The 16,172-nt window shown below is 40.1% G+C and overlaps 1 protein-coding gene across 5 annotated transcripts; it reads left to right on the top strand.

Moving 5' to 3' along the window:
• The first annotated feature begins 3,659 nt into the window (after positions 1–3,659).
• On the top strand, positions 3,660–15,494 carry LOC6596545 (cyclin-dependent kinase-like 1). Of its 5 annotated transcripts, XM_026987581.1 has the most exons (5): positions 12,815–12,832; positions 12,912–12,949; positions 14,103–14,289; positions 14,345–15,217; positions 15,276–15,494. In XM_026987581.1, the coding sequence occupies exons 1-5, from the start codon at positions 12,830–12,832 to the stop codon at positions 15,411–15,413; spliced, it is 1,239 nt and encodes a 412-aa protein (XP_026843382.1). In that variant the 5' UTR covers positions 12,815–12,829; the 3' UTR covers positions 15,414–15,494. The 5 variants fall into 5 exon arrangements, with proteins under 5 accessions (XP_026843380.1, XP_002021682.2, XP_026843381.1 ...); XM_026987579.1 differs by lacking the exons at positions 12,815–12,832; positions 12,912–12,949 and adding an exon at positions 3,660–3,727; XM_002021646.2 differs by lacking the exons at positions 12,815–12,832; positions 12,912–12,949 and adding an exon at positions 6,936–7,048.
• Positions 15,495–16,172: the final 678 nt, after the last annotated feature.

The following is a 16,172-nucleotide window of genomic DNA, read 5'->3' as shown; positions in this document are numbered from 1 at the left end:
GACCCTTTCACGCTCATTCACTCCCATCTCTAGGCAATGCCCAAACCTAAGGGCAGTGCAGTCTGGGGAGAGGAGCAGTTTGAACTGAATTCTCCATCCTAGAGCGTGTGGGCAGCGTTTTGCATTAATTGCTTCGCCGTGTGGACAGGGGGGGGCGGCGGCAGGGGTTGCCAGGGCAACCAAGTGCTATGCTGCTATGACGTTATGGTTTATGTATCCCAATCGATGTTATTACCATGCCAGAGGCCAACAGAGAGGGAGAGGGACTGTGCTGATGGCCTAGTGTGAAATGTGAAGAGCGTAGGTGTGGCATGAGTGCAGCTTATGCGAAAGGCAACACTCAGCTGCAGATACAGATACAATTTTGAAATGGTGTTCGTTTATTTTCCATTTCGACAATCAATTTAAGGCTTAAAATCGTAAGATAAAATGTGTCTATTGAGGCAGGGTTAAAGGGTTTTGATACGTTCTTTTAAAGATGAAATCTTCCACCTGAAAAGCAAAAGTTTTGCCAAAGCTTCCAGGGAGACCTCTCTCTCGAAATAAATCCACTTGGCTGGGGCAATCCCCAGGAATTGTTCATCTTCATATAAGCTGGGGGCACAATCCCCCAGATGTCTTTAACTTTCCGTTTTTGTTGTGCTGCAGTGGCACTGTTTTAATGCAAATGCGAATTGTGTGGCACTTTCCATTTCATATTATCTGTGGCAGAAGCATAATTTTCCGTTAAGTCGCCGCTGGCCGCTCTGCCATAACTTGGAAACAAAATGCATTACAGGACGAAAAATTTGCGCACGCAAAAAGCTTGTAAACAAACACAATAAATTCGAGGCTTGGCTGCCACGCTGCCACTGCCACACGGCCACTGTGCTGCACACAAAACAGGTGTTAATCCTGCTCTACTGAAGCTTTTCTTCTACTGCCACTTCTGCCACTTCCACTGCCATTGCCAGCAGTTGTGCTGCGGTACTTCTGATGCTCTTTTCTGCTGATTTTCCAAATGCGACTGCTACTTGCCGCTTTTCCAAATGCCGCAAAGTACCCGAGCATCGTATATGCAGCAGACCAAAAACGTAAAGAACTTTAAGCTGCAGGCAAAGTGTGCGGTGGCAGAGCCAAAAACAGCAAGAAATTAGACACAAGATGTGCTGCAAAGGTCGACACTTGTGATACCCTATAAATGCGGCTTTATTTCAGAGATCTGCAGTACATTTGATTCCTTTTTGATGCTCACTTGTATACAAAAAGTCAGAGGAATCATCATACCCCTGTTTATAGGAGGTACCGCATAGGGGGGACGGGGGGTGGGGGGTGGGGGGGCGGATAATCATAAAAAATTTGTTGCACACGGAAAACAATTGCGCTCATTTGTAACACGTGAGTAAAAGAGACAGTCCTCGAGAGGATACAGGGGAAAGAAAGGTACAAGAGACTCTGAGAGAGGCACTCAGAGAAAAGAAGAGAAGAGAGAACGAAGCCCACACAATTTGCATTTGTTTTTGGGGTTTTTGCAAGTTGTTGGCGAGGGGGGGGGTTCCAAGTGCCGTTTGTCGTTGTCCAGGGCAACGGTACTTTCCAGAGAGTGTAAGCCCCCGGCTAGAGACGTCCAAGAGAGAGCGAGACGGCTGCTGGAATTACCTTTACACATACGAGTACACACACACACATGCATGAGAGAGAGTGCACTCGAACTCAAAGTTGCAGTTGGGTCGGGGATTGGGTCGTGTATTGCATCCCTGGGCTGCACATTCGGCTCCTAATGCCGTTATTTAGTTTTAGCATACGGGCAGGCAGCCGCTTTAAAGGTTATCTCGTTGTGGCCCTTCTTTTGTGTTGTGTTTCGTGTAAAATCGCATACAAATAAAACAAAAACAAAAACAAACAAAACTCAAGCATAAAAAAGGAGCAAAAGCTTAAAATCTAAAGCGCATTCGACAAATAAAATAAAAGAAAGCCAACACAGACATAAATGTGTACGAGCTGGTGTAACACTTTGGCTTTTTCACCGACAGTTTTTCATCGGGGAAATAGAGACTCGTACATTGTTTCAGTAATTTTTCTTATACCAAAAGGCAGTGTTCCATGAAGACACCCAGGGAAAGTAAAGGAGCCTTCTATTAAAACAAAAAAACCTACAGAATTTATTAAAGAATATTAAATAAATAAATATATAACATGTAAATAGTGCAATGGATCTAAATATAATTTTAATATTTTTCTAGTGTAAGAAAAACCGTTCGTGTTCCGAGAAACAGTATCTGCGTAAGAGTTTTTTTGTTGCCATATGCTGACCGGCTTTTGGTTTCCCTGTCCCCCACGTATACCCCCATTTGTTGCTCCCTTTGCCTCCCTTTGCCGGTGTAGCAGTTGCCACACTGTTGCCACTTAGCCATTTGCCGTTACTTTGACAACCGAAAAATGCTTCGGGGGGGCATTGCCAGGCTTAACAAATGTGCGGCTATTGGCAGTGCTTTAGTCTCCTGGTGTGTTTCGGTGAAAGCTTTCTCTGATTGAGCGCCACAGACCAGACCCGTCTTGTGGTGGCTTCGCAGATAAGCTTTGATTGTGGGATTCGGAACGGACACGGCGGGGCATGCATTTTGAATGCGGGGATTGCGGAACAAAAAACAGTGAAACAGAGGACAAATGGAGATTGGGAATGTCACTTTGGATGAGCAAGGAACTATTATTTCTGTATTTTTCAGCCTTTCCTATGGCTTCAATAGATCTTCTCACACCAGGAGGTGGCTATAAAAAGATTCAAGTTTGACTTTAATTACATTAAAGCCTTAATTTATATTAGATAAACCCAAAAAAATGCATAATAATTCCAGATAATTCTTTCATAAATGCTATATTACTATACTATCTTTTTCTTTATCCGTAACGAGATAATCTTCCATTGACCTTCACTTTGACACGCTTAAGAATGGCCCAAATCGTGATTACACCTCCATTGAACATTAACTACAAAAAAGCGATTCCAGCTATCAATTCTAACTATAGACTCCTCCACACGTGTATGCCCCGCCCAATTTAATCACTTACCCAAACTCTGAACTCACGCAATTTTTCCGACACCCATTCCTAAACCCAAACCCAAATCGAAATCAAAGCGTAAACTTTTCTACAAATTTTGTTGTTTGTTTTTAATGACAACAGGATTGACAACGGAACGAGCAACAAGAACAACAACAAAAACAAAGAATATAACAACACTATTAATAAACTTAAATACAAGAAGAAATCAAACCGTTCCCGCCGTGTGGGGGCTACCGGCTACCCTGCAACGCCGGCGACCTGCCGTTGCCAATGTCAACCGTCGCCAACACCCCAACAAACCCCCAGTGCCCCCGTTGCCCCCGAAAACCCCGCCATTGTCTTCTTCTCGTGACTGTTGTCGGCTTTTTTCAATGCCGGCGCATGTAAAAAAAATATACGGGCTACAATTACGGGGCTACGGCTACGGCTCTCTGGCATATAAACAAAGTTTGTTAATATTTCTTGGCCAACGGACGCGTAATTTTCGCGTCTCGCATTACGCGTGTGAAAAATTAATTCAAACTTGTATGAAATGCTGGAAAATTGGCTCAAAATTCCAACAAAAACTCCTAACAATTTGAACAAATTTTAAAGAACAATTAGTGGATCGCTTGTCTATGGACAAATGGTTTGGAGAGAAACGTCTCTGGCTGTTTGGTAATCATCTTCCACTTCTGCCCAGAAGGTAAGTTTTCTTGTCAGAATTCGGTTAAAAAAACTATTAAAATAACGTTTGAGGTGCTGTTATACGATACGTTTTCTGCCGACGGTGTTTTTTTGGCGGCATATTTTGGTATTTTGATTCCAATATCATTCGAAATGTTTTTGAATATTTTTTTGGAATACTAGACAAATACTAATACAAATACTAACATAATGCCACTTGATTAAATCCTCATAATACTACAGGGTTTTTTAAAACTACTATAAAAAATCAAAAAGTTTACAAAACCTAAAAATACTTCAAAATACTAAATAAAAATGCTAAAATTACTTGGAAAATTTATCAGGCAAATACAAAAAATATTTTTAAACAAAATGCTAAAAATAAAAAAAATATAATATTAATAAAATAATAATAATAAATAAAAATAATAAATTATAGAAAACACTGCAAAAACTAAAAAATATCGAAAATACTATTATTACTTCCAACTACTAAAACAACTAAAAGTACCTCAAGTACTAAAAATAATACACTTTACTAAAATACTGAAAACAATATTAAAAAAGTAATGCAAATACGAATAATACTGCCAAATACCAAGAAAAATATTCAAATGACTAAAAAGTACAAAATACTAAAGTTAATACAATTCATGCAAATGCTACAAATAATTTAAAAAAAATACTAAAAATAACTAAAATACAAAAATAATGCTAATACTTAAAAAATATTAAGAAAAATTACTAAAAAGTTTTGCAAATATTACAAAAATTACAATACTACAGTTTTAGATACTAAACTATGCATCAAATAACTAAAATATACCTAAAAGCTTTATACTCATAAAAGAATGGAACAATGTATTTGAACACGTTTGGTTCGTAATTTTTCGGAAATCCCGTCGGTAATGTTCATTGCTGAAAAGGAACCACAGACACAATACATAAGAAAATACATACGTCAATGAAATCCCGCATCGTGTAACAGCAACTCGTAGGTTTTGTACGTTTCGCATTGCCTTGCCTTGATGGAAATATTCATCAAGTCCTTCGAGAAAACCCTCGAATATGCATTTGTTTTCCATCGAACTTGAACTTGAAGATTGGTGGGACTGATAGCTCATAAGTTTTTGGCCCTGATATTGTTTTATTGCAAAAAAGAGACCTTGTTTTGTGTTTTGTGTTGGCATTCAAGCGAATAGGGTCCCGTTGAAGTTGTGTGCAAAATGAGTGTTTAAATTAACCTTAAGGCTAATTATTTAATAGATGAAAGTCCTTCCCCTCGAGCCGCCCACAATTGACAGCAAAATGAGCTGCATTCAAACAAAGATAACTTGGAGGGAAAAGCCCCCGAAGCCCGACAACTATTCAACAAACACAGAAAACTCCATCATCGGAATAGAGGAAGGGGAGAGGAAAAGAACAGGCGAAAAACTCCAATCAAATTGAAATTCAATCAAAAGGAAAATGTGCAGGGGGAAAAAGGGAAAGGGAATGGGAAAATGGAAGTAAAGCAAAGAGAAATGCAAGAAAAAGAAAGGAAAGAGCTAGTACACAGACATCAAAATGCATTGATATGCGCTTCGTCGCTTTGTTTGACTTTTTTGTTTGGGTTTCCCCGTCCTCCAGCAGCAGGATACAGGATCCATACAGGACCCCGACAAGCAGCTCGAAATGGGAATATTGCATACTTATTGGCAGCGGTAGTGGCAGTAGCGGATGATTTAGCGGTTTTTAATGCTTCTCCGGGCGGACAGACATTCGACAGACACGACAGACAGACGGAGTGGGATTGGGAGTGGGGTGGCAGTACCCCTTTGGGCACATGTCAACGCCATTTGCACTGCAGCTGCACGAGAAAAATATGGAAAAATATCTACAAAGTTGTACACGTATTTGTGCTCGACAATATTTGTGTTTGATTGAAATCATTTTAAGCAGTCCGTCGCCCTGCTTACAAGGGGGGGAAATGGATTGTGGTTTGGGGCGTGGCATGTGCTTCGGGGTGGGAGAGAAATGTGGTTTGGATGGGAGAAAGTATTTGTCAAACAGAACGAAAAGCAAATAGATCTAAAAAGATACTGTACTGGAACATAGATTAGTGGGTAGAGAGGCAGATGAAGGATAGATACATCGATCTATTTTATAGGAAAGAAGGAATATAGGATGCAGAGGAAGATAAATAATCAATTCTTCATAAATTTTGTGGGTAAAAAAGAAAAAAATACTAGAAAAGTACCAGAAAGCTGCCAAAAAATATTATAAAAATACCAGAAAATTTTAGAAATGGTAACCATATACTATAAAATATTGTGCAATGCCAGGAAATCTAGACAATTGCCGATTCATAATACATCTGGAAAATACCAGAAATTAAAAAAAAATACCGCAAAATTGTATATAATGATATAAAACCATGAACTCTAAGAATACCTGAGAATATTAAAATAATACCAAAATATTCATATCATTTGACGGTAAAAAATACCAAAATACTAGTCAAAATTCGTTTATTTTAGCAAAGCTATTCCGAGCTATTTTTATACGTCTTTCACTTCAGATTATTTTCATAATACCTTCTTTTGGCTATCGTCCTGGCTCTCTCTCTCTCTCCCCCTCTCTTCTCAACTCTGTTTAAGAAATCTCTCCATAAGTAGCTCTTGCTTTTGCCAGACTTTTCTTTCTGTATGGTGCTTTCCATGCCCAAATTTTGACAGTCGTTCGCATTCGCAGAGAAAGCCTTTCCATGGAACCTTTTTCCTTTCCTTTCAGCTGTAAGGCTCATATTTGCATGTGGCGAATGTCGTTTTTTTTTTCCTAGAATCTGTTTCGTTTTCCCTTCATTCCTTCCTTTCCAACTCTCAGTCTTCTCGCATAATGGGGGGTCGGGACCTGGATTCATTTGCATGTGTCGGGCCTCAGACACCTTTTGCTCCGCCAGCGTTGCCGCTTGTTTGCTGACCCAAAAAGAAAGAAAAAGAAATGAAAGGAAAGACGAGCTGCCATCACGACAGACACGTCAGAATCAAAGCTACTGGTGCTGCTTGCTGCACCTGTCTCTGGTGGCAGGAATACAGCAATTCAGGCATCAAATATTCAGTATGTTCCGATGCATTTTAAATCATTTAATTCGTGTATCGATAAAATAAAAGAACAGACTGCCGCAGGGGAGAGCCTTAGTCAACCGGAAACCCTGCAGCCGAGCGTACCTCTGGCCGCCCCGTGAAATGTTTCAGAATTATTACTTCCAGCAGACATTCCAAAAATCGTTTCTATACCGCCTCATACAGAAGCTTCAAGTGTGCAATGAGGAGGATCTAAATGCGGCCCGGCAGTACAGGTGGGTCTGAAAATGAAACCGAAGCTACAAATTTTATGGGCCCTAATTAGCCTTGCCCCAAACTTTATGCGGCGGCCAACAGTGCTGCCAAATGAAAGTGAAAAATTGTGCAAAAACAGAAATAACAGAAACTGAATACGGAATGGAAGTCAAGGGTTTTAATACCCTTCTTTAAGTTTTATTTCTGGTGGAGCTATATGATAAAGGATAAGTAATTTCATGGTAAAGAGAGGGTTAGTGAGAGACGTTCTAGCCGGTTCCACTTCAAACCGTCCGTTGAAAAGTATTTGGAAAACAGGATACAAGAAAAAATAAATTTTAGATAAATACTACAAAAAACAGAAAAAATAATATAAAAATACTGAATTTTGGATTTAAAATACTTTTAAATACCAAAAAATACCAGTATATGGTAATGAGAAAATACTCGAAAAATAAATACTAAAGAAAGCACAGAAAATACTCAAAAAATACCATGAAATACCTTAAAATGGTAGAAAACATCTGTAATATACTAGAAAAGTACCAGAATAATACTAAAATTAGCGCTGCAAGAGCTATTTACCTTCGAAAATAGTAAAATGAAAATAGTGGTGGAAGAAAACTAAGGTGCTGTGAATTGTTTCATCCCAAAAGTCAAGGAAGAGACCGAAGTAGAAAAGGATCGACTCGATGTCGGCAAATCACCAGGTGCCCCTTTTGAAAGGGTATCTTACAAAAAAAGAGAGAGGATAAAGTTTTATCCAATGACATTTAAGTCGTGGTCGTGTTGCAGCGGCCTTGGCCTTTGTTTGCACACGCATATGCCTCTTGCCACATACACACGCTGCTGTCTGCCACTGCCCCTGCCTCTCCTGGGCCCTTTGGCTCCTTTCGGGCCATGTATTCTCTCTAAGTAGGCAATGCTTTTCGCACACCCATGCTACCTCAGCGCCAAGGGTCGCTTAGTGCGTGTGCAAACATTTGGCATTAATAGCTTGTTATTTATTGCATTTTACGCTTGTTTTGCCACAAGGCCACGTCAGCACAACGCCGCTAACCAATACCCATGCCCCATGCCATCCCCTGCATCCTCAACACCTCTGCGTTCCCCTCTCGTATCTGTTTTTGTGCCTGGAAAATGCCAGCGTTTTGCCATTTTTCTCGTACTCGTAAAACTTTTCATTGCCTGGCATTTATTTATTTCTATTTTTTGCCCCAGCAGGGAAAAGTTTCTCATTGCACTGCTTGTATTTCGGAGCCATGCTTGCGAGCTGTTTTTAGACCAGTTTATGAAATGCGAGCGCATGGCTTTTTCTCTGCTATTCAAAAGGGCAGTTTTCAGGCCAAGAGTTCAGGTAATTGATACGGTTAGAAGGTACTTGGTTTTCAGGAATGTGTATCATTCAAAATGGTGTAGAAAAAAATTGGTTTTAATGATTTACAATCAAATTTAATGACTTTTGATAGAAGTACACAAAGGAAATGGAATTTATACGATTTCTGTAAGCAAAAACCAATTGTAAAACATGCAAAAAAAATGGAAAAAACAGAGCGCGTGGCCTGAGAGCTAGCCAGAGAGTCGTCTCTGCCTGGTGTAACGCAGTGTTGTTGCTGCTGGGAGAGCAATGAAGAGAGTAACGAAGCTCGAAATAACCTACGACGCGTCGCGACGCCCGAGGCTCTGCTCACGGGACGAACGATCACGATTGCAGCGCTCGTTGCTGCAGAGCTTTCTTGTCTCCTTATCTACATTTTCGTGGTCTCCGTTTTCACATCACATCCTCCAGAGCGCAAAAGTCAGATCGAAGGAGGGACGGAATTTCGACGCGCCTTCTCTTCAAGCATTGCGGCAATTGCGATTCATTCCAATTTAACATTCAATCAACCTCCGAGGTCTATTCTCTTCTTGCGGTTCCTTTTTTGCAGTTTGCGCAGGTAGTGATCGTGTTCTCTCGTCTGCGTTGTGTTCGCTGACACATTTTATCTTCGTTCTATCCATGATGTAATTAATTAACGCCCAGAACTACTGAGAGCGCTTGAACAGCATATTTTGTGAGAGAGAGAGAAGAACGAAAATTGCTGTTGTACTGAGCGAAATCAGACCCGAGAAGAGAGCGTGTTGCGGGAGCGCAACGTATGGTTTTATCATGGTTCTCCCTAATGCTTAATGCACTCCCGGCAGCAGCAACTACAGCAGCCAGCGATTAAGAGTAAAATAATATAATATTTATAATATAATAATATAATATATTCCAAAATAAACTAACAAATACTCAATCAACGAAAGTGTTTCGTTCGCATATTATTTCCCATCTAAACTTTAATTTAAGCACACAAAAACCCTTCCAAAATCCAACCCAAAACCAAATAAAACAGGGAGCTTTGTTTTAAAATCCTTAAAACAAACATCAAAGTCCATTGCTTCATAATTTATTTGATTTTCCCAGACATCGGCACCAACACTTGAGAAACTTTTATATATTTTGCACTCTGCCAAGTGCCGTTACCTGCCCCAAACAATTACTACGGGGGGCAATCAATAGTACTACAAAAAGGAGGCGCCACCAAACAACAATAGTTCCGTTCCGCCTACAATCCAAAAGTCAGAAAGTTGAACAGCCGTTGACCCCAAAAAAATCGAAATGCAAATATCACGCTTAATAGAACAATAAATACAACAATCAACAAAAATACAACAAATATCAAGAGAGAGAGGGAGAGAGAGAGAAGAATAACAGTACGATAATTAAAAGCAAAAAGAGCGCCGGCGGCGGCGTTGGAGAGAAATGTAAAAGTATTTACACGGAGGAACAAAAGCTGTCAAATATATGTATAAATAGCCAGAACAAAAGGCAAAACGAGAGACGAGAGAAGGAGTGCGAGAGAAAAGTAGAGAAGGACTGGAGTATAATGGACGGGGGCGTTGTCGATGGAGACTTCACTGTAATTATGCAAATTAAATGGCAGAAACCCACTCGAATGGTGTGGCTTTTGATTGGATAAGGAGGGGTCTCTTGATAGGTCACTCCGTCAGGCCATCCAGAAAGGTCAAAAGATGAAGACAAAAGCCGCTACTTTTGATACCCTGGAAGCAGAAACTATAGACCCTTCTGATACACATCCAAGGGTATCAAGCGAATCATCCCTCAAAGATAGCCCTTCTTGTTTTATATCTGACATGTTCTCCACTTCGTATGCGTGATATTCCTCCATATATCATATTGCATTTTTTAATGCATTTATAATGCAACACGCGACACATGTACAGAACAAACAAAAGAAATGTGGAAATCAACTTGAAATCAGAGTCGCCATCGTCCATATGCAATGTCCATCCGTTGCATGCGCCGCCCAGGCCGTGTCACTCCCACTGCCACTGCTACACTTCCATTTCCCTTTTCCAAACTCCATTTCGAAGCGGATTCTAGCCAAAAAACACCGACTGGCCTCTGCCTTCAGTTGTTTGCCGGCTCTTGACGTTTCCACATCGTGTGTCCTCGTCATTGCAACAGAGAAACTCGCTTTTCGCGCAGGTCTACGCTTCGCTTCCTCCTTCGAGAAGGTCTTCTTCACCGAAGGCTCCAAGGAAGACATACTAAATACTCGTATCTATACCTAGAAAAGTGCTTGAAGGATACTCGTATTTCTCGTTAGCAATGAAAATGTTTGAGATATCCAAACTGTTTTCTCTGAGGAGGTAAGAAATGGAATCTTTTTCAAGGGGAAATGTGAATGGGAGTTATTTTAAAGAGTAAAATAAAGCTCGTAAATGTTGCATGAAATGTTTTTTAAATGGTTAAAGCTCTTCTTGTGGCATAGACATTAAGTTTGTATGTGTGATGAGACTCCGTAGCTAGTATTTGCAAGAACTTTAGAAGAAGCTAAGAAAACCTCTTGCTTCAAATAAACTTTCAATGAAAATCCTTTTTGTGGAATAAAGCATGAACGATTTATATGAAAAAGATCATTGGAACCAGTTCTATTCTTTGGGAAAGAATTAGTTAATGATAAATTCCAAAAGGAAGATATATCACACAATCACTTGAAGCTTTTCTCTTTAGAATGAAGAATTAATTGCATAGAATTTGTATAACAAACAAGAACCAAAAATCTTTCAAAGGAAGTACCATTTTTAGTTTCAGTATTCAGTTCACCTTCCAATGAAATTCCACTAAAAAAAAAACCTTGAAACCAGGGACCGCAAATGTGTGTTAATGTGTTAATAAAAATATGTTAAGGCAACATTGAGTACACCAAAATCATATTTAGCGAAATCAGAAAAACAACTATGTATTTCCCAATTTTTTATGAAAGAATCCAAAATAACGCATTTTTTTTTAATAAAAATCAGACACAGCACTGTTTTTATTATATCAATAAAAATAAAAAGTAAGAATTGCATTTGATTTTTATTTTAAAAGATACAAATCAATGTTTAATTTAAAAAAATAAAAAAAAAACTTAAATTGAATATCCGTTTTACAAAGCCCTTACTAAATGAAAAAAAAGATATATATCTGTTTTTGAAACAAGTGGTGTATTACCAAACATATACAAATATTCCTGATCTATGATTTAAAACGTTTCATATGACATATCGCATGTCCTTCAAGGACGAATATTAAAGATAAGCATTTTCTTAATAAAAATTAATAATAAAAATTGGGAAATAAATTTTAGACTTCAATTTCTATTTAAAATCGTAGAACAGTTGCAGTCCCTGCATAAAACCCTTTTATGATCCCCAATCATTAATCTAGTTCCCACTTTCACTCCTTAAAAACAATACTACAACAATTCCTCAACAACAATCAAAAGTGAACAACAATTTGCATAATTAATGAAGCAATTGAAGAATTATCAAAAGTACTCCAGAATCATATAGTCAAATGGAGCTTTCCGGCAATCATCAATCAGCAAATGCACTTTACACAATAATCGCCATTAATTTCCAGTAGTAAGTGCAACAAATCATCCTTCATTTTCAGTAATAAGTGCAACAAATCATCCCTAATATGTCTGTAATAACAGACCAACAAAGTCACTGTCCATTCGGTCGTAGAATCCCTTGTTACAGTAGAAGCATTCCTCATAGATCCCCTCCCTCTGAGAGAAGAACCACTCCACGTTGCACCCTCTAAAAGTAGAATCACTCTGAAAGTAGAACCCAAGAAAGTATTACCCAAGAAAAAAGGTAACCTTAATTATGGTATAATTTGCTTGAACATTTATACATTAATAAATAATGAATGAAACCACACCCTACAGACAGACACCCCAGTGCACTGCTGCACTAGTTCTTCCTTTACAAGAAAACCGGCCGAGAAAAACCCAGTTTTTCCTTAGAGAAAACTTCGTTCCTCCCGAAGGTAAAATAACAAGGGGGGGGAAAGAAATGCAAAAGAAAGGCAAAGAACTACGCCTCAAATTCCTTCCGCTTGTCGTTAACAAACAAAAAAAAAACACCCAACAAATGGGGGATGGGTGTAGTAGGGTGTTGTGGGGGCTGCCACCCCTCCCGTCCTTGCTGAAGGGTGAAAACTTCTTGTGGAACTTTTGTGCGCATGGTTTTGGCTTTTGTTGTGGTTTTTTGTGCTTGTATTAACTTTGGTCGCATTGCTATGACATTGGCCAGCGGCAAAGGAAAGGGCCAGGACCCAGGACCCACAACCAGGAACCGATAGACAGTCGTTGGCTGTCACTCATAAAAAACAAACGTCCAACTATCGCAGATAGAAAAAAATTCCCCATATTGATTGAAGCGCCCGAAAGGATACTTTGAAGTTTATTTGTGGGCGCATGGTGTGTATCGTAGAGTTTTTTTTGCTTCGAAAATTTAACCAAAATTTAATTCAATTCATTTGCAAACCTGTAAATTTAGTGGCAAATTCGTCAGATATTAGCCAGATGGGTTCCTAGGTAAGTCACCTGCTTGCCACATTCTCTCCTTCTGCTCTCCGCCCTATTTGGTGTTTCGTTGTAACTGTTTGTTCTGCACCTGCACGGTTCAATATTTAATTGCATGTTATGTTCTGTACTCTGTTTATGACCTACACACATGTTAGGAAAACTCTCTGTGTGGAAAAGCCTCGAACAAAGTTCACTTACCTCCCGCTCTACGGATTGGCATTGAACTGCCACACCACCGGAGGACTTATCACTCGGGAAAAGCTCCTCGAAAAAGCCATGTAATAGTGAGTTTTTGAAAGGAAAATTCTCTGTTGAAAATCGATTTTGGTTTCGTGTTAATGCGGAATGGGAGGGGTTGGAGGGGAGCTAATTGGCTATGTATCTATTCGAAGTTTGGATAGTAAATATATTGATTTTATGCACGGATAATAGAGTTTAGAAAATAGAGGAATAGAGTTATAGCAAAATTGGGAAATATAGCGGCTTGAGCCCCAAATAAGTTCAAAAAGAATTTCTTATATCAGAAATCATTTAAAATAAACAGAGATTTACGTTCAAGATCATTCCGTTGAAAAGAAATACCTCTAAAATAAATACATAAATCCACAAAAAACTACCCCTAAAAATATATAAATCCCCAAGAAGTACAAAAATTAAACTCCCACTTTTCATGGACCAAAAATCAAGCACTTTTCCTACCAAAAATATTCTATAAAATTACACTTAAAGTGCAACAAACAAATTAAAACATTCTAAAACTTTTTCTCATTTGTTATTTTTGTTCATTTCATCCAAAAACTAAAAATCATGCAATAATTCTGGAACAAAAAACTTGTAAATAGCCACAACAACAACAACAAATACAACAGCAACAAAAATTCATCGTGTAATCCATAAAAATCCATTCCATATATCCTCTCGTGTACGTATCTCTGTGTGTTCCATGTGTTCGTGTCTGAGATATCAAACAGCAAAATTTCTAGACATTTTATGTGCCCAATGCAAAGCAATGCGACGTGCAAACATCAAACGTGGTCAATGTTTGAGTCTAAGGTAAACGTAAAACCCGCTCAAGCCTCAAAATCTGAATGTTAGAACGATGGAAATCCCCGAAATCGGAAATAATCTTTTGGTTTTCAATTTATCCCCCTCTCCATTGTAGACCACAAGGTAGCAGCAAGATGGATCGCTATGAGAAGTTGAGTCGACTGGGCGAGGGATCCTATGGTATTGTCTACAAGTGTCGGGATCGAGAGACGGGCGCCCTAGTGGCGGTCAAGCGATTCGTGGAGTCCGAAGACGATCCGGCAATTCGAAAAATTGCATTGAGAGAGATAAGGCTATTGAAGGTAGGCGATTCCCACAGATCTTTACAGGCGTCTGTACATATCTTTTATCTGGCAGAACCTTAAGCATCCGAATCTGGTTTCCCTACTGGAAGTCTTTCGTCGTAAGCGTCGCCTGCACTTGGTCTTTGAGTTCTGTGAACTGACGGTCCTCCACGAGCTCGAACGCCATCCGCAGGGCTGCCCCGAGCATCTAACCAAACAGATCTGTTACCAGACCCTGCTGGGCGTGGCCTATTGCCACAAGCAGGGCTGTCTTCACAGGGACATCAAGCCGGAGAACATTCTGCTGACGGCCCAGGGACAGGTGAAGCTGTGCGACTTTGGCTTCGCCAGAATGTTGAGTCCTGGGGAGAACTACACAGACTATGTGGCCACCCGATGGTATCGAGCGCCCGAGCTCCTCGTGGGCGACATACAGTATGGCACACCCGTGGACGTGTGGGCCATTGGATGCCTCTTTGCGGAACTGGTGCGAGGGGAGGCTCTGTGGCCGGGGCGCAGCGATGTGGATCAGCTGTATCTGATACGGAAAACCCTGGGGGATCTCCTGCCGCGACACATACAGATCTTCGGGCAGAACGAGTACTTCAAGGGGATAACGCTGCCGGTGCCGCCAACGCTGGAGCCGCTGGAGGATAAAATGCCGCCCAAATCATTGCAGAATCCCCTGACCATTGACTTTCTAAAGAAATGCCTGGACAAGGATCCGGTGAAGCGTTGGTCCTGCGAAAAGTTGATCAAACATTCCTACTTCGACGACTACATAGCCAAGCAGCGAGAACAGGAGCACATCAATAGCCTGGAGGCGGCCACGGTGCGGCAACAGCAGCTCGCCTCACAGCAGTTTATGCTTGCCACAGCCGCACAGCAGCTACAAACGGGTGCGGGCCAGGCGGCAGCCATTGCAGCGGCTCGTGATAAATCAAAGGTGAGATATGGATGGCATCTTAAAGATATAATTAATACGCAATCCTTTCTCTTTGCAGACTTCAAACACCTCATTGCCGCTGTTGACCGGCACCCAGCATCATCATCATCCGCATCAGGATTACGGGAAGCTGCAGCCCTTGAACAAGAATGGAAATCTCCTCCATCGCACAGAGCATCATCTGCCCACCATATAAACGGGATGGGGGGAGGGAGCGGGTCTAATAATTTCTCCTTTTATTTGGTATTTTTATGCTTTATGTCTGGTAATAAATGTGTAAAATGTGTAAAAGAAACCCAGAGATCAATCAATTAGAGGACCTTCAGAGTATCATTCGATGGAAATCCTAGAAATGAAAGCTGGAAAATCCTTTCTCATTGAAATTCCAACTCCTTTCGTAGATATTTCCTTATCGTTCTCACAAAATATTGCAACTTAGTCGCAAGTGGATATCTAAATCACTTTGGCATCTACGCTTTGGGCCCCAAAAATCCTTTTCAGCCGTGCACATACACGCACATTGAATTAAAAGTCCTTGCAGCTATTTTGCGAGTGGGTGTAAATGGAATATTATGGGTTGTCTACTAGCCAAACAGCCCCCTGGAGCACATCCACTTGTTGGCTCTCACTCCTCCCACTCTTAAGGTAAATGTCACACATCGTCTGGCCCAGGAGCGGACTTGAAGGTGTCCCGAGGGCCGACAAAACGGCAGTAAAAAGGAACACATTTACCAAAGAAAAGGAGCAAGAAGGGGAAATAACAGATTTACACTGAGAATAAAAATATGTATACCCAATAAAGAAACACAAAAGCACTTAATTCTTTCTCTTACCTTTAAATTTATTTTTTTACCTGATTTTGGATCATTTTTCTTTGTAATTTAATTTTTTGTGTACTAGTTAGGTGAAAGAATTATTTGCCCTCCGTGTCTTTAACGGGCTAACGATTCTATTG

The sequence above is a fragment of the Drosophila persimilis genome, unplaced genomic scaffold (genome assembly GCF_003286085.1).
Source record: "Drosophila persimilis strain 14011-0111.01,24,50 unplaced genomic scaffold, DperRS2 tig00000124-arrow-pilon, whole genome shotgun sequence".
In the NCBI taxonomy this organism is placed as follows: Eukaryota; Metazoa; Arthropoda; class Insecta; order Diptera; family Drosophilidae; genus Drosophila; species Drosophila persimilis.
Note: the sequence above shows the minus strand (reverse complement) of the source record. Positions and strands in the feature narration are given on the sequence as shown.